This window comes from Eptatretus burgeri, chromosome 7 (assembly GCF_056783735.1).
Source record: "Eptatretus burgeri isolate ZD-2024b chromosome 7, Ebu_testis_v1, whole genome shotgun sequence".
In the NCBI taxonomy this organism is placed as follows: domain Eukaryota; kingdom Metazoa; phylum Chordata; class Myxini; order Myxiniformes; family Myxinidae; genus Eptatretus; species Eptatretus burgeri.
The window spans coordinates 42,973,188-42,998,187 of record NC_140967.1 but is presented as its reverse complement, the minus strand read 5'-3'; the positions used below and the strand labels follow the sequence as shown (position 1 = coordinate 42,998,187).

Sequence of the window (25,000 nt, the reverse complement as noted above, 5' to 3'; positions counted from 1 at the left end):
TAGGTGGCTCTCCCAGCCTTTAGTTTCTCATATACACATGGAAGACATCTGTGAACTGATTCCAATTGAATGCTCAGATGAACATGGCTATGCTATCAGTTTACCATGGATCTTCACCGTCTGACACGATGTAATAGTGTTGAAATAGGATTTTCAACTTCCCGTGTTACATTATGATCCTCAAGGGAGAAAGACAATATGATAGTTGTATATATTAGAGGGTCGGGTTTTATTTCAGAGGGTGAGAGGATTTTGCTGAATCAACTTCCAGCCTGATTTCATTTCTTGCAAAAAAGGTTTGATAGGGGTGAGGACCCTCGGTGGATGGACAACAGAGAATGCATTGAAGTTTTAATATAATGGATGGAAGAATGTTGATGCTGCTGAGAAGAAAGGTGATGAAAAGGTACTAATGAGAATCAGGAGGTTTGACTCGTTTGCTCGTGAAGCAAGTCATCACAAGAGTCGTCAGAAGAGTTGCACGGCCATTGTGGATCTAACCAAACTGAGAAGTTCAATGAAGAAGAGAGAAATACGAGACATTGAGGAAGCCCAAAGTAAGGCATTCAAAAGTGTTTGTGATGTGATATGTGATAAGGTTTTGCACTAAGGTAAAATCCTGAAATTAGGTGACCCATGCAAGCACTATGTACGAGTCCTTGATCACATGACTTGACAAATCCTTTCCAATGTCGGTTATCGTGGAAGTGAATTAAAGAGTAAGCTCGAGAAGCATGGTGTCTATGGAGAAAAGCTGTCATTTTGCAAACTGTACTACAAAGGGAAGCTTCAGTGCTTTCTAGTGTACAGCTCAAGCATCAGTGTTGACAAGGCATTTTCTTCTCGCAGAAACACGCGATACAAATAATAGCGCAAGTATATTATTATCGGATTCATACGTCCTCATTATTGAAACAATATTGAATTTTCAATGTTTGCTTTTATGCCATTTACAAGTTGAATAGTTTATGTTGAAATATACTCATAATATTGTTGTAGTCATGAGTCTCATCCTGGTTGCCTGGTCAGAATCCGATGAACCGCATCAAAGCGGTCACACTGGTCAACTGCTTCTTGTGCTCTGAGCCGGATTGTGGGCCAATTTTCCACGATACCTTGCTCCAGTGGAACGCCTTAGCCAATCAAGCAAAGCGCTAATCGGCGCCGTACACCAGATTACTCAAATTAGCAATCTGAGCAAATTCGCCGGAAGCAGACAAGGTTTCAAACTGGATGCAAATCACTTCAATTCTGTGTTTCTTTCCAAATTTTCCTTCCAAAATACCCAACCCATCATTCCCTGCACCTACCCTGCCTTCTCGTAGCCAACTGCTCCTGTATGCTGTCTTTCCCACTTGAGAGGGTGGAGAGGTTTCTGGCAAACCTTGACTCAGATTCTGTGACAGGCCCAGATGGTATCAGTGCATGTGTCCTAAAAACCTGCTCTGCAGCTCTTGCTCAAGCTCTTTTTGTTCTGTTCACTCAATCATTCTCTCTGCATCAGTTTCCATCTGCCTGGAAGTTAACAAACATCACTGCGATATGGTGCAAAAATGTGGTGCAAAAACGGATCCTTTCAACTCAGCCCGATTAGCTTGCCTCCAATTATAAGCAGTCATGGAATCTATCACTGCAATTGACATCAGATTCCTTCCTTTTCTCCAATGACCTAATTTCAGATTATCCGTTCAGTTTTAGACTCAGTCATTCTACCTTGCACAGGCTGCTTCTACTTTCCCAACAAGGGATGCAATATCTCAATCTCAGACTTGAGATCAGGGCTGTCTCTCTGGACATATCCTCAGTATTTGATACAGTCTGGCACCCCGCCTTAATCTCCCAACTCTGCTTATGGCATCCTGCAAGGCCACCTCCCATCATGGATCACAGCTTCCTCCACTCCAGTACTGAGCGTTAAACTCTGAATGGGACTCTCTCATCTCCTCTCTCTGTCAATGATCTTTTTGATTCATCAATGATCTTTTTGATTCCCTGGAAAATCCTGCTTATCTCTTTGCTGATTATTTCAACCTATGCCATATCATTTCTAATCCTTCAGACAGACAGGCAACAGCCTCTTCCTTCTCTGCAGTCCTTTATAGAATCAGTAGCTGATCCAACACTCGGAATATGTCTTTCAACCGCAACAAATCCCACACACCCCATCTCTCCAAAAGGACCATCTGGCAAGCCCTCCCATCTGTTTCCTAAACAAGCCACTTGAAGAGGTTACTCACGCATACTTTTGGGTCTCACCATCATGCCATGATCTTTCTTGGGCAGACAATATTTCCAAGATGGCCTCCAAAGCCAGCCTCTAACTGGGTATCCTTCATCGTGCAAGGTCTTTCCTTGGTCAATCTGAACTTTTCACAACCTTTATTCGCAGCTTCATGGAGTACTGCTCTCCCCTTTGGGCTGGCACTTCTGCCTCAGCCCTTGCTGTTCTTGATGCTGTGGAAAAGAAGGCCCTCAAAATTATTGGGATCTTCTGCAATGAAGCTGAGTGTCTAGGCCTGTTACTTTCACATCACACAGGATGGTGGCCTCCGTTTTATACCGCCTCTTATTTGGTCTTGCACCTTCTACCCTCTCTTGCTTTTGTCCCTCCCAGGATTATGCAAGGTACACACAGTTTGCCAATAACTCTCTTGTTAAACTCCCCAAATCCAGGCTCACTGCTCACCTCCACTCATTTTCTCTCACCTGTGGAACAACTTTCTCAGTCTGTTCAGTCACATTCTTCCTCCATTGCATCAAGACAGCTATTCACTACTCCCCCAGGTTATCTCCTATCCAGACTCATGATCTCTTCTACGAGACCTCAAATGACCCCGATCCCATGCACTCCTTTTTCCATGTTGTTGTCTGTCTCTGTCTCTCTGTCTCTCTGTCTCTCTGTCTCTCTGTCTCTCTGTCTCTCTGTCTCTCTGTCTCTCTGTCTCTCTGTCTCTCTGTCTCTCTGTGTCTCTGTCTCTGTCTCTGTCTCTGTCTCTGTCTCTCTGTCTCTGTCTCTGTCTCTGTCTCTGTCTCTCTCTCTCTCTCTCTCTCTCTCTCTCTCTCTCTCTCTCTCTCTCTCTCTCTCTCTCTCTCTCTCTCTATATATATATATATATATATATATATATATATATATATATATATATATATATATATATCTCACACCTCTTTTGGTTTGTTAGCTGTTAATTGGTTTGTTCCTTTTCTGTTTCATCCCCACTTTCCCCTTCCTCTTTTTTTGTGTTATATTCAGCTTGTTTACCCTCATGTGTTTTTCTCCCTCTCCCCTTGATGTCACTGTCAGTTCTACTCTGCTGTTGGTGTTTCCCCCTTTCCATTTTGTTCCCTTCCATTCTGCTCTAGCTCTTCCTTGATCATGTATACAAAAAAGGGGGGGAAAAAAACATTTATATATCAGGAGTCATTACAAGGTGGTCAAATGTCTGACAGGATAGTGCATTGGTTAGTGTACTTGCCTTTGAACTGTTTGATTTGAATCTGGGTTTGATTTCTTACCAGACCACAAACCGTCAGATTGGTGTTTCATGGTTAGGTTGTTGCATCACAATGCGTGAAGTCCCTTGGAGGGATGTTAAGCTGCGTGTTCTGTCTGCTTGCATAAGTTGTTGGATGTAAAATATCCCACTGAGTCTTCAGTGAAGAAAAGGGGAGTTATCACAGACACTCAACAAATCGCAAATACCTGCCACCTTCAGTGGAACTTCAAGCCTGGCCAACCGGATAGTGAAATACTTGGGCCAAAAACTTTCCATGGCTGATCCCATAAGAACATGGGGAAAATTGGAGGTATGAAAGTACTAATAGAAGGTAATAGTCCATGAGCCAGTCGGGTTGGTCAGCACCATCTGAGAGGAATAATTCTCTTCATGATTTTTGGCAAGGTGTATAACCCTAGAGTTAGAAAATATGTGATAGCATTGTATCGGTGGTAGCTTTTTGTGTGTTATCACCCTGTTTATATGCCTACCCTTAAATAAGCTTTTGTGCAAAATGGCCAGTACAAGGTAAGACATCCTACTTCAACTTAACAACATTTTTGTTATCAGTCAAACATTAACATTGAAATTTGTCTCACCTTTTGCTCGGATCATTTGCTTCTCAACAAAAAGTGCTAAACATGCCGAGGTTGAAAGGTATGTCATTGGTGACACATATATCAGTGTCTATTTCCTGTGTGATAAATCATTCCGTCTTTAGAAAAGTATTTGTCTTTCATTTACTGTGGAAAGTAAATAAAAGTTCTGGAACAATATAATTACATGGGTGTTTCGCAAATTTATTAAGAAATCCAAAAATCTAAATTTCTTTTTTGCATGTTGTATATTAAGATCAGTACAGCAGACAATGTTACCCTACCCCCCAAATGAAAAAAATACCTAATTTGGATGGATTTATGTAGTTTGGTCAATGTCATGATATTTTCCCTGTTATTATTGAAGGATACTTTCCAAGAATCAAATAAAGGTAAATGCCTGGCCCCTTTGGGGCCTGGCCCAACTTTTTTCCTACAAACAGAATTCATGGCATGAACAAGATTAATGTTTTTTCCCTGTAATTTCTCAAAAAATACAGAATTTCAGGGATTTAGATACTCAATACACATATGAAGGTATCAAACACCCGTATTACACAATATGAACCAATAAGACAGTAGCAAGATGATTAACCATGTGCAATCTGATGAATGAGTCAAAGGTGAAAATGAAACACAATCTTCTGTTGTAGGGCATAAAATTACAGAATAGAAACACAAATGTGGTGTTCCACACTAACAAGGCCATTACCTCGGCCCAATGTGTTGCTGATAAACATATTGTCTTATGAACGGGTCCTTTATCGTTTCTAAGACATCTCTGATCATATGCACTGATTGTATGTGATATAAAATGTTCAAGATGAACTTAAAAATCATAATCATTATTCAGTTCTTCAATATCCTCATCTAAACTTTCCCCCATCGTCTGACCCAAAGATGGATGCCTGGTTCTCACAGTCTGGCAGTCTGCACATATCAGTGCATTTCAGTCCGTTTGTCAAAACACACACATTTTGGTAGTGAACACTTCCTTTTACAAAGTGGGGTTACTAAACGGCTAATAACACACAAAAGGCTACCACCAATGCAATGCTATCACATAGTTTCTGACTGTAGAGATGCATACCCTGCCAAAAAATTACGATGAGCATTATTCCCCTCGGATGGTACCGGTGGCTAAAAATTACCGGGTCTGGCTCATGGCTTATAATAAGGTGGTCAAATTAACAGTCTCTCCCTCCTTGTTCCATGTCACATCAAGTTGGGCTCTGTGGCTCATAGCATGCACACTTGGCCACAGTCTTTCATGAATTGATCAGTCAGGCTTGAGGTTTGAATCAAACTGGTGGGAATTTGGAATTCACCCATGTTCTGGGCGATACCTTTCCTCCTCTTGTTGAAAGAGACCAACATCTACCAAACAATACTATTTGATGGGCCCTCAGCTTGAGGTTAATCTGAGAGATGATGCGCTTTGTGATGCAATGCCTCACCTGCAAAGCACCAGCCGGATAGTTTCTCGTCAGGTTGAGAATCAAGCACAGACAAAACAGCTCAAAAGTGCACGTGCTATTTCCAAATCACTCGTCCGACTGGTAAAGGCGACACTCAAAACTTTCAAAACCAGATATTGACTGCAATTCGAATCAAAAATAATTATTCTTGTGAAAGATGCCATGGACTCTTTTCCATCAATTAGTAAGCGCACAACAAGTGAAACAGTTGAAACCACACAATGAATAGTCATGGAATTAACGGAATGAAGCCAAAGTCTACAAAGTAAGATAGCATGTTTTCACTCCTCATCCATAAAGCATTCAATGTCACAAACAACACCAAAAATAAGTACAATGATTCCACCAAATTAAACTGTCATTATTTTTGCAAGGCAATCTGTGCTATTTTTGTCATTTTGATTTCATTTCTTCCTCATGACCCCATTCTCTCATTCATCCTTCTCCATTCAACCAACCAAACCTGGTACGGCTGTCTTCCCTGCAGAGAAGAATCTTCCAGTCCGACTCTGGGCCCACCGTCAGCGACACCTGCAATCTGCCAATATCAAAAGCCAGAACAACATATTCAGCCAGTTTCACTGGAAAATCGAGGTCAAACTATTCAGCGTCAAGTTGTTCCACTTTATGAAATATAATTATTACAAAATGTGGCACTTGGTCAAGGTATGGGAAGATGAATAAAACATTTTCACATGCATTATGGACAAACTGTCATGAAGTAAAATAAATAAATGTTGCCTTTTGATGCCTTACATCAAAGTGAACCTTTCTTTTTGATCTATTTTTCACTTCCTAAATATTCATGGTATGTACCTCTGTGACTCATCCGAAAAGCAAATATAAATATGTAGGATTTTTTTGTTTGTTTACATAGTCGAGGCTCATGGAAGATCTTCGCCTGCACACATAGTGGTACACATGGCATTTAAAGCTGTGTTGCATTTATTGGGACGGAAGGGGTCCGTTTTGGTTTATTATTACGCCCAATCACAACCACACCTCCTGGTTTTATGAGTAGTGAAGCAGAAGCAAAGTGTTGGTGTGGCAGATGACCATTGCTGTTCACAGATCACACAGCTATGGTCCATGATTTGTGCCTCACTGCTCCATCAGGTTATGAGGTCGAAAAAGTATTAAACCAACGAGGTTTGCATGGTCACAGGTAAACGATTATCTGGTATGTCATCCTGATGAGCTCAGAACGAGCGAAATCATGGTTGACATCTCAACTGTCCTTCACTTGTGACCTTTAAATCCTCGCTCTTTAAAAAAAAAAAGTCTCGAGTATGCTCTGCTGAAGTCATCTGGGTCGGAGGTGAAGAGGTACATATATATATGGACTGGTGGGGCATGCTTGCACATTGCAAGCAACTACTCAGGTACATCTGACGAGCAGACATCGACCATATAAAACACAAGGTGTGTTTGTGTATTTGTGCGATGTCTGTCCCTCTTCAAAAGGACGATTTAGGAAGGGGTTTAAAGGCCAATCTTTTAACACGACTATGTTCACTATGGTCTATTTTTTCAGGATTAAAAAAAACATTTTCCATTTAAGAGTAATTACGTGTCTTCCTTTGGAAATGTAGATGGTGACTTGCAACCGGGCCTCATTACAAGGAAATCAGACACAGGTTAAGGCCATTATGAGTTTTTGTATGTATTTATTTATTTTTTATTATTTTTTATTTTTTGTAGTTTTTGCATTTTTTTCCCCCTCCACAGGGGAGGAGGCATGGGCTCGGTTAAAAAGACACACAACATCAACCACACAACACCCCTTGACGAGACCCCCACCAACAGCACTCCGACCACATGTACACAATCACCGATCAATGCTCAAACTACCTTAAACTCCTGCCAACATCCCCATACCCCTCGATCTCCATAACTTACAGGTACCTATCTAATTCTAATTTCAACTTATCTACTGTTTCTGCTGCCACTACCTTTCCAGGGAAGCCATTCCATGCATTAACTACTCTCTGAGTAAAAGTCCCCTGCCGAGCTACCGTCTTAACTCTCCTCTTCTTTACTCTCAGGCCATGGCCCCTGGTCCAATCACTGTCTACTCTGTTGAATAATTCATCCGTACTTATTTTATCTCCACCTTTCATTATCTTAAACATCTCCATCATATCTCCGCATAACCACCTCCTTTCTAGTGTATAAAGCCCTATCTCCTCCTTCAGCCACTCCTCATAGCTAAGTCCAGCTCGGCCCGGAATCCATCTCGTAGCCCTGCTCTGAAACCTCTCTATGGCATCTATGGCCTTCCTGAGTTGTGGCAACCAAAACTGCACACAATATTCTTGATGTGGCCCTCAATAAATTCCTGCACAATGTTAACACAATTTTGATTGTGCACAATCAATAAATTCCTGCACAATTTTGATTTACATATGATCCCCCTCCAAATATAACCTAAACCCTATTTTCTTTACCTATAGCTACCTGGCCCTGTGTTGCCCGCTTACCTCCCGTATCTATAACCACCCCCAGATCCTTCTCCTGTGTGACACGCTCCAAAACTACCCCTTGCATTCTGTAATCTCTATTTTCATTGTTCTTTCCCATCCCTATCACCTTACACTTGCTCAGGTTAAATTGCATCTGCCAATCTCTTGCCCAATCTATACAAGTATCAATACTTTCCTGTATCTGATCACCACACCCGCTCTGCTATCCACCTCACCTCCAAGCTTTGTGTCATCTGAAAATTTGGAAAGCCTACTCTTCACCACACTATCCAAATCATTGATGTAAATAATGAATAGTAATGGTCCGAGTACTGATCCTTGAGGTACACCACTACTTAAATCTTTCCACACAGCCACTCTTTCATTCCTATCATGAAGCCAGTTTGCTACCTGACAATTCAATTAGCTACCTGACCAGCCACTCCACAAACCCTCACTTTGGCTGACAACCTCCGATGTGGTACCTTATCAAATGCCTTCTTAAAGTCTAGATAAACTATATCCACTGCCTTTCCCTCATCCACCCAATCAGACACTGCTCCATAGAACTCGAAAAGATTTGTTAGACAGGAACTACCTTTGTTAAACCCATGCTGACTACCTTTAAATAGTTTGTATTAGTTTCAATGGTTCCTCATCCGGTCCCTAATTAACGTCTCCAACACCATCCCCACAACTGAAGTCAAACTCACAGGTCAATAGTTTCCCAATTCTTCTCTGGAGCCTTTCTTAAATAGTGGTGTTACATTTGCTACTCTCCCATCCTCCGGTACCTGTCCTGACTCCAGTGAGGTATTGAAAATATCTGTTAACATCTCGCTTACCTGCTCAGTCACGTCCCTCAATACTCTCAGGTGCATATTATCTGGACCCAGAGCCTTATCTTCTCTTAGATTACCGAGCTGTTCCTTTACTTCCTCCACTCCAACCTGGATCTTCTGTAAAATCCTTTCCTCACCTCCATGATATATACTCTCAGCTAATGGCAATTCTCCTGACTGTTCTTATGTAAAAGTTGAAGCAAAATACCTGTTTAATAAGCCTGCCATCTCACTTTCATCACTAACCACTCTCCCAGTACTGTTCCTCAATGGGCCCACACTGGTGCTAACCTGTTATTTTCCCCTGATATACTTCAAGATATCAACGAAGTCCTCATCATAACCTGTTCGACAGTGACACCAATTTCAATAGTTTACCAAAAATGCAAACAATACTGAGCACAATTGCAATTATCCAAACACAAGTCACAGCTGCTTGTCTACAACTATCCAACACTTGTCAAATAAAACAAACAAACAAACAAACAAAAACGCGGGGTGAAATCAACAGAAAACTGAGAAAAGGTTATAACGAGTTGCAAAGTGCTAAAGTATGTCACAAAACAGCTCGAGGGCCATGTTCCCATAGTTTGAAGACTTTCTCAATGCCAATGTCGGGAAAATCTGAACGGTATCCAGAACAAATTATCCATGAGGACAATGCATTCTTCCAGCTTGTGCTCGATGACGTGTTCTGGATCATAAAGATGATGATATAATTCCATTACACTTGAAGAAAAAACACTGTTATTGATTATAAGATCTGTTCGGCTGTTTTTAAAGTGCACAGCTCTTCTTTCTTTAGAATGTCTTTATTTACAGACAGCGGTGTTCTTCAAACGGCATTGTGTAGCTAAAAATATTCCAACCATATGCCGTTAAAGCCCTGAAGGACGAAGAAGTAATCTTCATTGTTCAGTGCAAATGGTGAAATCAAATTGGTATGTGTGGTTAGTTTAAGTGAAAAAAATGTTGTCTTTGTTAAAAGTAGAACCTGAAGATGATACGTTCATGCAACAAGATGGACGGTCAAAAAGTTATTGGAATGAGGTACTCGCACAAGTCCAAAAAAGGGCAACGTTTGTATTTTTCAATTTAAAAGTATATTAATTTGTCATAAATTATTAAAATGTTACTTTATTTGTAGATACGCCTCATTAGACTTCTTTTGACCTTTCACGGACTATTGTAAGTATTTCGTTCAAATAACCTTTTCAATGCTCCACGTAGGAAAGTGAGGTGACGTAAAATTATGCAGAACAACTGCCTTGACACTGCTTTGGTGATGGGCCCAGATGGCTAATTGCCCATGTTCTCAAATCCTGCTCTGCCGTTCTTGCTTTCTCTCTATCTGTCAGTGCTTGTCCTTTGGCCGCATCCCCTCTGCATTAAAGTCAGCAAGCAACACTCATCTGCACAATAATGATGCAGAAACAGATCCTACCAACGATAAGCTAGTGAGCTTGCTTCCGATTATAAGCAAAATCATATAATCCTTTGTTCCTTCTGATGTCAAGTCCTTCCTGTTTCGAAACAGCCTGGTCTTTGACCATCACTTTGGATACCGTCCCAGGCATTGAACTCTGAACATTTATGCTCATCTCACATCATTGGTTGGAGGTCCTCAATCTCAAACAAGAGGTTAGGACCTTTTCCCTGGACATATCACAGGTATTCGACACAGTGTGGCATCCTGCTTTGCTTGCCAAGCTCTCTGCCTTTAGCATAGAAGGATGCCTTCGTTGGAATTCCGACTTCCTCCCATCATGCAGTCAATGTGTTACCATCAATGGAAAACTTTTTTCCCTCTCCCAATGGAGGATGGAGTTCTCCAAGGCAGTGTTTTGGGTCCAGTCTTATTCCGCATCTTTACAAATGATCACTTGATGCTCTGGAAGATCCTCCCTTCCCTTTTGTAGACAAATGCACATTACATCATACAGTATCCCCATCCCTCTGCTCGGCAGATAGCAGTGATGTCTCTTTCTCTGCTGACATGGAAATGATTAGACAATGGTTTGCTAACTTAAACATATCCTTCAATCCTTTAAAATCTCAGTCTCACCCGATTGCTCCAGAAGGATTGTCAAACGAAACCACCTGTCCATTTCCTTGGTGAACCACTGAAATTGGTTCAGTCTCTTGCACTTCTCAACCTTGCCATCTGCCGTGATCTTTCCTGGGCTTACCATGATGTGAAAAAGCTGGCCTCCAAAGCCAGCAGCAGCATACAGCAGCATACAGATCTGGATAAAATCACAAGCTGGTCCAACATGTGGAACTTGTCCTTCAATCCTGACAAATCTCACACTCTCACGATGTCTCTCTGAAAGGACCATCTGGAAACCCCTCCCATCTACTTTCTTAACAATCCTCTTGAAGAAGTCCTTTCATTCAAATTTTGGGCATCACAATCTGCCATGATCTTTCCTGGGAAAGCCACATTTCCATGCTGGCCTCCAAAGCCAGTCGCCAACTGGGCATCCTATGTCGTGCAAAGTCCTTCCTCGACACACCTGAGCTTCGAACCATTAACAAAGCTTTCATCTGCAGCTTGATGGAGTACTCTTCTCACCTCTGGGCTGGTGCTGCCACCTCTCACATTTCTCGGCTTCATGCAATGGAAACCAAGGCATTTAGGATCATTGGTATCACCAGCTATGAGGCCGAGTTTTTGGGTCTTTCACTCTCTCACCTCAGGCAGGACGGTGGTCTTTCTGTCTTCTACCATCTACTCTCTGCCCCCCCCGCCCATGCCCCCAGCTCTGTATGCTATCTGTCCCACCCATATTTCCACAGGGTGCTCAAGGTCCACCAGCAACCCCCTTCTGGTAAAACTACAAAAATTAAGAATCACTGCTCACCTTCACCCTTTCAATCCTCTTTTTCCTCACCTTTGGAACAAACTCCCACAATCTCTTCAATCCCACTCTTCCCTCCAGGTCTTCAAAACAGCTGTTCACCACCATCTCTTATCTTCCCCCATCCAAAACCATGATCTTTTCTACACCCATTAATCCACCCCAAACCCACCTCGTTCAAATTCCCTGTTTTCCTTCCTGAAAGTCCCTGTCGTGTCCATCTTGTTTACCCCGTGTACCCCGCCCCATCCCTCTCCCTTCCACAGATCCCTCATGCCTCTGTCCCCCACTGTTTTGTGTTTCCCTCTCGCACCCCTCTTGTCTCATGCCCCCCTTGTTATACTTTCTGTGTGTTAGCTATTATACGACCTTTGACATTGTGTATGAAAAAATAAAAATATAAAAAAACAGCTCAGCTCTGGCATTCAGCCAGGCCCTTAGACTCTGGTCAATGGTATCCAGTGCCCCTTGAGAGAGAAAATTCATCTTCGCCCTACAGTGAGTTCCAAGACATTCACCGGCAACATCAAAGATGGTGGTCTTGAAAGCACCCCACAACTCTTCAGGATTTCCCAAAGCACCCAGACCCCCCAAATCCGAACTCAGCCAGTTTGCAAGCACCTCAGCTACCCTCTCATTCTTGAGCTTGCCAACATCCAGCCTTGGTTGGGATGGTACCATTCTCCCAGCTTTAAGCTGGAACTTCAGAGTTGCGACAACAAGCCTGTGGTCGGTATTGAGGAATTGAGAATTCCGGATGAACCCTGCAGTTCTGGATCATCCTCCAGCGATCATCAACGAGCACATGGTCAATCTCCATTGCCACACCGCCAACGATGGAACACCAAGTCCAGCGATAAGCCTGTGGGCGCTGAAACCATGAACCAGCCAACCTAATTCCACGACTTCTTGCAAAGTCAAGGAACTTAGTGCTATTCTGGTTCACAGTTCCAGACCCATGGGGACCAACACACGTCTCATAACCATCCATATCAGTGCAAATCGATGCATTGAAATCCCCCAAGACTAAAAGAGTATCTCACCTGGGGCACTGATCAACGACAGATTCGAGCGTGGCATAGAATGTGTCCTTCACGGTGAGATCACTCGCCTCAGTCGGAGCATATACAGAGGCCAGGGAATGACACCCAAGGAGTTTGTTACTTCCGAAATCTAAAGATTTCATAAGTATATTGATGACTTCCGTCCTCTGTTTGTTTGTTTGATTGTGCGTTTGTTTGTAGGCACGATAACTCGAGAACGGAAGAAGCTGCAAATGTCAATTTACACCACGTGATTCAGGAGGGTGATGGCGAGCGCTGATTAGATTTTGGTCAAAATTGGTCAAAGGTCAAGGTCACAGTGAGGTCAAATATTCGATTTTTGATGGTTTGGTACAGAATCATCATAGAAACTTCTGGTTTGCATCGCTACCTTCTCTTGAGACAGCTTTTATTAGACAAGGTCAGAGGTCAAGTTGACGATTTCATAAGTACCAGTCTATGACTGCTTGTTTTTTCTTTGTATACATTGTCGAGGCTCATGTGAGAGCTAACACACAACGCACAACAATGGGGGCAGGAGACAAGAGGGGCGTGAGAGGAAAGGACAAACCAGTGGGGAACAGAGACATTAGGAGATCTGTGGAAGGGAGAGGGATGGGGCAGGGAACACGGGGTATACAAGATGGACACCAGAGGGACTTTCAGGAAAGAAGGCAGGGAAGGCAGGGAACTTGAAGGAGGTAGGTTTGGGGTGGATTAACGGGGGTAGAAAAGATCGTAGTTTTTGATGGGGGAAGATAAGAGGTGGTGGTGAACAGCTGTTTTGAAGACCTGGAGGGAAGAATGGGAAAGAATAGAGTGAGGAAGTTTATTCCAAAGACAGGAAAAAAGAGGAATGAAAGAGTGAAGGTGAGCAGTGATTCGTGATTTTGGTAGTTTTACCAGAAGGGGGTTGCAGGCGGACCTTGAGCGCCCTGTGAAAATATGGGGGTGGGGAACATATCACAGACAGAGCAAGGGGGGGGCGAGACCGGAGAGGAGATGGTAGAAGAAAGAAAGACCACCGACCTGCCTGCGGTGAGAGAGTGAGAGGCCCAAAGACAGCCTCACCACGGGAGATACCAATGATCCGAAATGCATTGGTTTCCACAGCGTGAAACCGCGAAAGGTGAGAGACAAGAGCTCTAGCCCAGAGGGTGGGAGCAGTACTCCATCAGGCTATGGACAAAAGCTTTGTATGTGGTCAGGAGCTGAGGTGGGCCGAGGAAGGACTTTGCACAATGGAGGATTCCCAGTCAGGGACTGGCTTTGGAGGCCAGGTTGGAAATGTGGCTTTCCCAGGAAAGATCATGGCAGATAGTGAAACCCAGAAGCTTGAATGAAAGGACTTATTATTCCAGAGGATCCTTGAGAGTGACAAAGGAATGATGAATTATTCGCCTCATAATATGCTCGTTGACCGGTGTTCACTCAATTATCATTTGAGTCAGCTTATTGGACACAGCTACAGCAACTCCTTGGGCATGGTAACCATCAGAGTGACCAACGCAATAGTTGGTGTGGCCACCCACCATGATCTCGCCACTATCCGGTCTCTGAAACTCAGAGAGTGCTGCAATACCAATGTTCAAACACTTGAGCTCAGATGATAACAGAGGCAGGTGATCATCCTCTCTTAAGGATAGGACATTCCAGGAAACAACCTGAAGGAACCACCTCCGGTTAACTCAAGGAGATCGCCATCTGGTGGATGACACCTCAGCACCACTCTGCCACACATCACCGCAATCTGACCCAGGAAGTTCACCACGTGCTTTTCCTCATATCAGAAAATGGGGGTCCCAAAGGCTTTGCCTCAATCCCGTCATCCGGTGAAGGCAGCAGCACAGGACATACTCCCAATGAGTGTGTTTTCAGTTTTCTTTGCATTTGTGGGTTTTGCAGAATGAAGTGTTTTGCAGTGGCCGGAGTCCATATCCTGCCACCAATCTCCAAAGAAGAGTAACCCAACTGCAGGAGGACATCCGTAGGCACAGTTGGGCATGAGATATGGATGGCCGTTGGCTGACGAGGAGCTCCTCTGCCCTTTGGAGGTGAAGGGAGGGGAAAGAAATGCAAGGGGAGGGGAGGGCAAGGTAAAGCAGTGTGAGGGGAGGGTCCGTTCAGACAAAACCTCCATCTGGATAAGTGCAGAGATAACCACCGTCCAGACACGTATGAAGATAACCACTCTCCGGACAAAACCACCTTCTGGAGATAACCACCATCCAGATATAACCACTGTCCAGAGACATGCGGAGATAACCACTGTGTGGATACATGCAGAGATAACCACGATCCGGACACGTGTGGAGATAACCACCGTTCGGTCACGTGCGGAGATAACCATCGTCAGGACATGTGCGGAGATAACCACCGTCCGGACACGTGCGGAGACAACCACCATCCAGACACGTGTGGAGATAACCACCATCCGGATACGTGTGGAGATAACCACCATCCGGACACGTGCGGAGATAACCACCATCCAGACACGTGCGGCGATAACCTCCGTCTGGACATAACTACCATCTGGATACATGGGGAAGTACCAATCCGGATATGTGCAGAGATGACCACCGTCCAGATATGTGTGGGGATAACCACCGTTTGGATACATGTGGAGATAACCACCATTCGGATACGTGTGAAGATAACCACCATCCAGGCATAACCACCATCCAGATATGTTCAGAGACAGATCGAGAGAGAGGGAGAGGAAGAGGGGTGGGAGAGTCAGAGAGAAGGGGGGAGAGAGAGAGAGAGAGTGAGAGAGGGAGAGTGGAGAGATGTGGGAAAGGGGAAGGGGTGAAAGTGAAGGAGAGGTGAGGGGAGGAGTAGGGGAAGGAGTGGGTGAGGATTCCAGCAGATGCGACATCCACTTTAACAGCACACACATTTATGAATCACCCTGCCTGTGAAAACCGGGGTGACAGTTTATAGATGGGTCGGGATTCAAACCCAGGCTCCACACTCCACAGCTGAGAGCGAGCGTGCGTACTTTTCAGCTATCCTGCCATGATGTTCACGAAATGTTTCTTTTTTATTATTATTTGTATTTTTTTTATGGCGAAGTGACAGGTCATATAATGAAAGAATATCGTACATAAAGGGGAAATTTCACATTTTTAGTGAGCCAGCCACCTCATAATACACCGCAAAACAACGCAAGGCCAATGCAGGCAAGTGTCTCCTGAACATTGTTGAAATCGATTCACATACAGTATTCAGTGATGGTGCAAATATTGCAGAGCACTTGCCAAGAGGCTTAAGCACCCCTACGAAAGAGTTGGTAAAGGCCCTGTCACACCTTGACGAATTAGCCAGCGTATGCCGACGTATGAAAAATTTGTCTAAAACGCTGGCACATGTCGAATACGTATGGGTAAGTTTTGTATATTTTAAGAGCTGGCATACGTCGTAGTACGCCGAGCTCGTCGACAAATTTTCCATGCTTGAAAGTTTTCGACATATGCCAGCATATGACTCACACGTTCTGCATACACTGGCCATAAGTTGTAGGCACGTTACGTGATCATTGACACACGTTACTTGGAAGTTACTCATAAGTCGAAACACGTCGAGGTAATGGTTAGCGTCAGTGTTCCAGACTCCCCGTTTTTTTTTTTCTTTTTTTTTTTTCTTCGGCATGACGGTGATGTTGACACTTCGATTTCTAGTGCGGTTATAATATAATATAATTAATAGGCTGCCGCTCAACGATTTAAATCATAACCGCACTAGAAATCGAAGTGTCAACATCACCGTCACATCACCGTGACACTTCGATGTCTAGTGCGGTTATGATTTGAACCGTCGAGCCGCAGCCTATTAATAGCCTACGCCACGTGATCGTCAGTGATACGCTGCCGCGCGATATGCATAAGTTAGACTATCGTTGGGCATAGGTTGTGAACGCCGACAACACGCTCAGCATTCGTTGATATAAGTTATCTATATGTTATCGAAACGTTCTGTGTACGTTACTAATACGTTATGCATACGTCCAACACATTATTATACGCCCAAAACTGGAAAAAAAACATCAATAGTTCAGCGCACGCCAGAGTTTTACATACATTCTGATACCTTGCCATACGCTGGCTAAAACGTCAAGGTGTGACAGGGCCCAAAGGAAAGGCTCAATTGGCAAGCGATAGCAATCTCCGAACCGTCATATTAAACACCCACCCTCCCGAAGATAGTAACCCAGGATACGCCTTAAGATCCCAGAGAGCGAGGTGGCCAAGGATGCACCTGGTGAAGGATATAATTGAAGAAAGCCATTAATTATTTTAAAAACGGGTGCTTTAATTAACCCAAACACGCAATTTTCACTCTTGCACTTCCTTGGTGTTCCCTTAGTATGCATGCAAAGTTTCAGGCTGCGAGTTTTCATGGTCTAGGAGTTATGGAGGACACGCACGCGCACGCACACACACACACACACACACACACACACACACACACACACACACACACACACACACACACACACACACTAGTATAGATGACATTTTGAAGCTTGTTATATGACAACAAAGTGGGTTTGGCTCTGCAGCCAGGAAAAAAGGGAGGAAAAAAAACCCAACAAGATGGCACAAGACACACGCCAATGCTCACCATGGCAGTCGTGTGATGGTCAATGTGGATACAACGTGATGTGGTAGACCCTGTCTCCGATCGCTCTCCACAACAATGTGACCGTGGTGAAATAAGATGATGCAGTCGGCACTGTAAAGCGTTCCTCCTGCAAGCAACTCAGACAAACAGAAATGATATTTAGAAACTTTTCCTCTAAGCTTCATTATACCACTTTCAAGTCACCATATGCCGATGTCACATGTACTCTTGCTGGAATCAATAGCAGATTGGCTTTCCAAATTGTAATGTTGAAGGTTTTTCAAATGCTCTCAACATGGTGTTGCTAAGTGCAAATGGCAAGGTTAAGTGTGTACTTTGGAATCACAAATAAAGAAAAATAATTACAGCTCACATGCGGATAAGTGCAATCCCCCCCCCCCTCCCCCAAAAGAAAAACAAAAAAAACAAGGCCACACAGAATATGATAATTTGGAAGTTGGATGTTGGAGAAACAATCCAATATATTTTTCTTACCAGAAATCGATAACATTTGGAATGATTCAGTCAGATCCTAAGAAATACAATGTATGAGGGTTGATCACATAAGTCTGCAGCACAAAATCAAAATGCAAGTAGAAAACCTGTCTACTGAAAACAACAACAACAACAACAACAACAACAACAACAACAACAACAACAACAACAACAACATAACATCCAGCAATGCAAGTCACTGACATCTTGTGGCAAGACACTGACTAATTGGTTACCCCAACCATGAATAAAATCCCAATAAACTGAAAGAAAAAGGACAGGAAAGTATGGACTTGTGCTTGTTTCTCTATGGCCTCGCCAATCTACCTCTGCTGCAACAGTCGAGAAAGCTGTGAATTTGGGCTTCCAGGCCCACCAGCCCCCTTTGGAAGTCAATATTAATCAGAAATGGTATTCCCACTCATGAAAGAAAATACTGCACTGTATAGCCACTGCAATGTGGAAGAAAATAATTGAAAACCACAGTCATCTATGAAAAATACTGGAGGTTGAAATAAGTTTTATACAAGGGTAGGGGAGTTGCGCTGCCGAAGACTGTGTTACTCGTGTCCATAAAAACACATTCCATGTCCATGAACATGCTATTCCATCAATGGAGATGGCAGGTACATGTTATGTAGACGAGGGTGTTTACCTTTTTCCATGCTCGCTCCCACATAAATTTGGTGTCCACCCTGAAAGGTGCAGAACCATTTTCCACAAACAAAGACTGATGCAGTTCAGTTGAAGTATTCCCACAAAAGACAGGCGCAGCCTCTTCTTAGTAATAGCCACACCAAAATATATCGCTGGTGTCAAGGTTGAACAAAGTTGAATGTGATTGGAGACGTAGGACCGTCTCTCTGGACACGTCTCGGGCATTCTGCACAGACAGGCATCCTATCCTGCTTTGCTTACCAAGCTCTCTGTCTGTGGTGAAGAAGGCTGCTCTCATTCTTACATTTCTGACTTTCTCCACTCATATAGTCAATGCATTGCCATCAACAGAACCCTCTGCTCTCCTATTCACTCCAAGTGAACACTGGAGTCTCCTAAAGCAGTCTTGTTCCTCATCAATATTAATGACCTCTCTGATTAACTCTGGAAAAGCCTCTTCCATTTTCCAGACAACTACACATTGTGTTGGTACAGTACCCTACCGCTCGACTGGGCAGACAGAAACTGCATCTCTCTGCTAATGTGGAAATGAGTAGACATTGGTCTGATAAATGGAACTTGTTCTTCAATCCTGGAAAATGTCACAGACTCACACTATCAATCTGCAATGATCGTCAAACTAACTACTTTATTTTCTACTTACTTGGCCATCCATTTGAAGAGGCTGAGTTTATTTACCTTTTTGGCCTCACCATCAGCCATGACTTTTCCTGGGATGACAACAACGCCAAGCTGGTTCCAAAGCCAGCCGCAGACTGGGCATCCTCTGGAGATCTAAATCTTTCCTTCGAAAATTGGAGCAACTCGCAGTCCACAAGGTCTTTGTCCGTAGCTCAATGGAGTACTGCTCTCTGCTCCGGGCTGGTACTCCAGCATCACATCTGACTTTTATGGATTCTGTTGTTCTAAATGCTCTCAAAATTATTGGAATCTCCTTGCCAAAACACTACCCAAATACAAGTCTGTTGCTCTCACATCTCTGGCAGGTCAGTGGTCTCTGTTTTCTGCTGTGCATTCCCCAACGATGCTCCCTCTGCTCTCCCAATCATCTGACTCTCCCAGCAACTCCAGGATGCATGTGCCCTTCCAGTAACCCCCTCCAGATTAAAGTTCCAAAATCCAGGCCGACAGCCCACCTCGACTTCTTTATTCCTGATTTCTTGCGTCCACAGAAACATCTTCCAGAAGCCATGCTGTCACACTTCCCTCCAGGAATTCAAGCAGGTAGTGCAATTTGTCCGGACCTGACAAATTCTCAATGTAAATGTGTACCCTGTAGCACCGCCTCCAGGTGGGGGAGGGTATTACAAGTCTTCACCATTTACAGTACAGTATTCTTGTCCCCACGTTTTCCAGTACTGTGAGCTGTTTGGAATTATAAAGCAGAAGACTATGTTTTTGCTTCATGCACGCAACCCAGATTATTTTTGGTTTTTTTGCCTATACAGAGCTGTCAGTTGCCGATACACTGCCCAAATAAAGGTATGCGTCAAAAGAACGTGTTGCATGCTTGGAACAAGATCCTCCGAAGGGCGAGTAACTCTGCTAGTGCATTATAATAGCCATTTTTAATGTATCTAGTCAGAAGCGATGCAGGAAGGGGTAGAGAGCGGGAGGGATGGGGGTGAGGGGGAGTGTATAAATGAGAGGAGGAAGGGGAATAAAGGAGGGAGGGGAAGTAGAACCTCCCTCCTCTCCCCTGTGCAAGATTCTCTCTCCCTCCCCTCCCCCCTCTCTCCCTATCAAGTCAATCAAGTCAAGACAGAAGTAAGTCTCTCCACACCCTCTCCCACCTCTCAACCCCCACCTTCCTCCTCTCCCCTGTGATAGATCATCTCCCTCTCCCCCTTCTCTCCTGTGCAGTGTGCATGGTGAAGGGAAAGAGGAGAGAGGGGGAGAGAGTGGGATGAGGTGGGAGAGAGGGGAAGGGGGGGGAGAAGTGCATGGGCATGTAGTCACATATTATGTGAAGGAAATAAATTGTGTGGTTTACATCATGTCTGGATCTGACGAATTGCCAATACCAATTTTGTAAAACTCTACATGCAGCATCTAACTTCAGATGCCCAAATGCCAGACATGTCCATGCCCGAGGGTACCCCACCAGTCGAGAAAAATGCCTTGTGAGGTCAGATGTCATTAAGGTAGAAGCCATGTGGGACATCCTGGCCTCGTTTTACCTCTTTCCACCCTCCGTATTGATGATTATGAATTCCTCCCATTTCTTTACCACTATAAACCCATGCTATCCCATGAACCAAAACCTGTGAAGTCGGGATATGGCATGGGTCTATGCAAAGTGAGCATAAAAATGCTGTGCCATGAGTGGTCAGAGAGAAAGACAGGAGACGAGAGCGAGACAGAGTGCATCTCTACAGATTTTTGTGAGGAAGGCACGCTGCCAAGAGTGAAGTTAGGACTGCAGGACTGCTGATGAGAAAAATGCTTTTGGCTTGTGGTTCAGAAAAAGCACTCAGTTGTGCCACCAACTCAACAGAATGAGCCAGCCTCGACGATCTCCACATCAGCTGACATTGAAGTTTCTCAAGCAGGGCGATGCATCAATATGTGCACCATCCATCAGAAGGATGTAAAGCCGGAGGATCATTCTGCCAGCAACAGTTGTGGGCGTTAAAGTTCCCACGGTATCATTTGCGAAGAGGAAGTGACTCATTGCCTGCATCCTGGCCAAAGTCAAAATCATTACCACATGTAAAAGCCTGGTGTTGGGTTAATGGTGAAGGTGGCTGGCTTAAAATCTCAGGGTCTTGAGTTTGAGCCCCTATCAGCTGTTGCATCTAACACCAGGTGGGGTTGATCCAGCCTGTCATCCTTCCGAGGTCAGCAAAATGGGTACCAGTGCACTGTTATAGGGGCACAGTATCAGCGGTACAGCTGTGCACCCAGAAAATGATGCAACCGGCAGCACATGATAGGCTATCACATCAGAGACATCTTATTCCAAAATTGATTGTGAAACAACTAATTAAACGTTTATTTAACCCCGAAGCCATTTTTGTAACGACAGTGGCCTGCAAAAGTATTCACCCTGACCAATAAATCCACATTCAGATGAATTACCAATTATGTAGAAACAAAATTTTTCCAAATGAACTTTTTTATTCATAACTAAAGAGATCAAACTAAACACAGTTAGAGTTGAAGGAGGTCACATGTCAGGAATACCTGCAAAACACATGTCCAAATAAAAATTCACTGGTTGTAAAAACATTCAGCCCTTCAGGTCAGTGATTGTTCACCATTGAGAGTTGGACCACAAACGATATGTAGCACGATATCTCAAAAGTTGTGGACGGATTCAGATGAACGTATCAGTGGGATACAAAATGTAAACTGTTCAGCCTCGCGGAGGTGTGCACTCTACCGAGTGCCGGTCCGTTTCGCCAAGTGTCACTCTGAGTGATTTTTCATTTGTTTGTTTGTCTGTCCACTCGACTACAGCCCAAACCACTCAGCTGATCGTTCTGAAACTTTCGGAGTTTGTAGGTACCGTCCCTGCGACGGCCGATCGATGACAATTTCTAAAATCCTCAATTTTTACTGGATTGATTTGAAATTTGAAGAGGATTTGCATACGAGGTCATGGAATTGAACCACGAATTATTTTTGAGGTCAAAACTTCAACATAGACCTAATTTCTGCAAAAACTGTTATATGAAATATCATATCTTAAAAAGTTGTGGACAAGTTATGACAAAACAAGTTGGATGAGTTGGTTAGGTGACAGGAACAAGCCGATTTGATTTCGGTTCAGATCCAGCCTATCAGTGGGATACAAAATGTAAACTGTTCAGTTTGGTGGAGGTATGCGCTCCACCGAATGCCAGTTCACCTTGCTCTGTTTTGCCGAGTGTCGCTGTACGAGTGATTTTTGATTTGTTACTTGGCAAAAAAAATTATTGTTTTACTTTGTAGTTCAGTGACTTTTTTGTTTTACTTTGTGGCTGTTCTCGTTTTACTTTATAGTTTAGTAACTTTTTTCACATGTATTTTTCTCAAAATATGAAACTCAGCTCAATTACTGCTTTAAACACTCACGAGACATTGAAAAACTGAAAGGAAGGATTAATAACAGAGCTGGATGCTGGATGCTGGATGATGGAACAGTTAAAAGAAAGCATGGAAGGAACAATAACAAACACAATAGAGAAGGGAACAAGAGAAACCACGACTTAACGGGGAATGTAAGCTGAGCTGATGGACATGTTAAGCTGAGGCTCATGGAAGAGTGTCCGGGTGTGCAAGTATATCACAGGAAGTACAAGGAGATTTAGAGGGCAGTGAAATAGAGCATAATAACAAGGAGATTAGAGGGCAGTGGAATAATTATGAGGTTTGTGCTCAGATAGAAGTGCCACACAGGCTAACTCAGTAAATTAGAGCTTTGGATTTTGAACCGAGGTTTGAGGCTCATCTAGATATACAAGGTGAGAGGTCAGTAATACGCAGACCAATGTCTCATTTTGGACCCCAATTATAACATGACAGTCAGGATTTTTTTACCTTTTTTAAAACGATGAGCTTATATCATTCCACGAGGGAACATTAAATGACAGCACAAAGGGCATTGTCATGTCAGTGTTTTACTAATGTGTCCCCAGGAGATCTAGAATATGGGAAAGAGAATGATGAAGTGGAAAAATGTCACAGACAAGTATAACGAAGTTGTCAAATGTTTGAAGGACAAGTTCAAAGCTGTCTTTCCTACCCCAAATAGAACTCTCGAATGGGTGTAAAAAAAAAAAGATTAAAAAAAAGACTATTCCTTTTGAAAAACAAATTTTCTTGAATTCAGAGGTCTTTGAATTCCCCAAGGACAGAACAATCGATTAATTTATTTTATTAGCATTCTTCACATGCTGTTTCTTAAAACTGCGAAGGACACGATGCCCAGATCAGGAAGCGGTGCGGTGGGAGTGGAGAAGGTATGGCTGGGTTGGGGTTTGAGGTGTGAGGAGGTGATGGTAGATGTTGGGGGTAGGGGAGAGACCAAGCTGAAACCCACTGTGAAGCAGGTAAGCCCTGCTGGGTAAATGCTGTGAATGTATACATATATACAGTGGACTGCAAAAGTATTCACCCCCATACAATAATGCCACATTTCGATGAATTACAAATGATGGAGAAACAATTTTTCCAAATTAAGTTTTTTATTCCAAAGTGAAGAGATCAAACTAAACACTGTTACAGGTGAAGGAGGTTACATGTCAGGAACACCTCCAAAAAAACATGTACTTTGTGGAAACACCTTTTGCAGCAATGACTGCTATGAGTCTTTTTGGGTTGGTCTGTACCGGCTTTGCACAGTGAGATGGTGAAATTTTTGCCCATTCTTCAAGTGAAAATTTCTCGAGTTCTGTCAAGTTTGATGGGGATCGCCGATGGACTCAAATCTTCAAGTCTCAGCATAAATGTTCAACTGGGTTCAAAAGTCAGGACTTTTATTGGGCTACTCAAGAACATAATTTTTCTTCTTATTCAGCCACTCCAGCATGGCTTTAGCTTTGTGCTTTGGATCATTGTCCTGCTGAAATGTGAATCTCTTTCCCAGTATCAGATTCATGGCTGACTCAAGTAGATTTTCATCAAGGATTCTACTGTACTTTGCACCATCGATTGTCCCTTCGATCCTGACAAGCTTGTCAGTCGCTGGTGATGAAAAGCATCCCCATAACATGATTCTGAAAGTGGGGATGGTGTTGACTCGGTGATGTAGAGTGTGAGGCTTGCACCAGACTTAATGCTTGAATTTAGACCAAAAATTTCAATTTTTATCTTGTCTGATCACAAAAATTTTCTCCACATGCCTGCAGTATCATTCAGATGCTTTTTCACAAACTCCATATGAGCTTTTAGATGTGTCTTTTTCAGTTATGGATTCTTTCCTGCCACCTGTCCACATTGGCCAGCTTTTTGAAGGGAACGGGAAATTATTGATTGATGAACACTGATCCACATCTCCAACATAGAGCTTTGCAGATCTTTCAAAGTTATTGCTGGATTTACAGTGACATCTCAAAGCAATTTCCTACATGCCCAGCTGCTGAGTTTGGATGGACGACTTGATCTGGAGGGAGTCTGGGTGGTATGAAACTACTTCCACTTCTTAATGATGGATTTCACCATACTCAAAGGGATAATGAATGACTAAGATATTCTTGAAGCCCTCTCCAGAAGGTGCTTCTCCACCACTCCATATCTGAATTCTTTGGAAAGCTCTTTGGTCTTTATGTTTGCTTTGTTGGTTGACCAAGTGAAATGCACCTCACAACTCTTAGATAAGTGGGGGAAGTCAATTTTAAGTCAAACCACTGATGACACTTATTTTGTAACTGTTCAAACAAATAATTTGTTCCTGAAGTGATTTAGGATGAATTCAACAAAGGGTTTGAATCATTCTGCAA

The 25,000-nt window shown here is 43.3% G+C and overlaps 1 protein-coding gene across 2 annotated transcripts in view; it reads right to left on the bottom strand.

Moving 5' to 3' along the window:
- The window catches only part of LOC147023118 (uncharacterized), a 111,074-nt gene that overhangs the window by 54,111 nt on the left and 31,963 nt on the right, over positions 1-25,000 (bottom strand). The window contains exons 2-3 of one of the 2 annotated variants that reach the window (XM_085888213.1): positions 17,403-17,529; positions 6,035-6,109 (exon numbers count right to left, since the gene is read on the bottom strand). In XM_085888213.1, coding sequence (XP_085744339.1) covers positions 6,035-6,109; positions 17,403-17,405 — 78 coding nt within the window. In that variant the 5' untranslated portion in view covers positions 17,406-17,529. Of the gene's footprint in view, positions 1-6,034; positions 6,110-17,402; positions 17,540-25,000 lie in introns of both variants that reach the window. The other variant, XM_085888214.1, reaches the window with a different exon arrangement.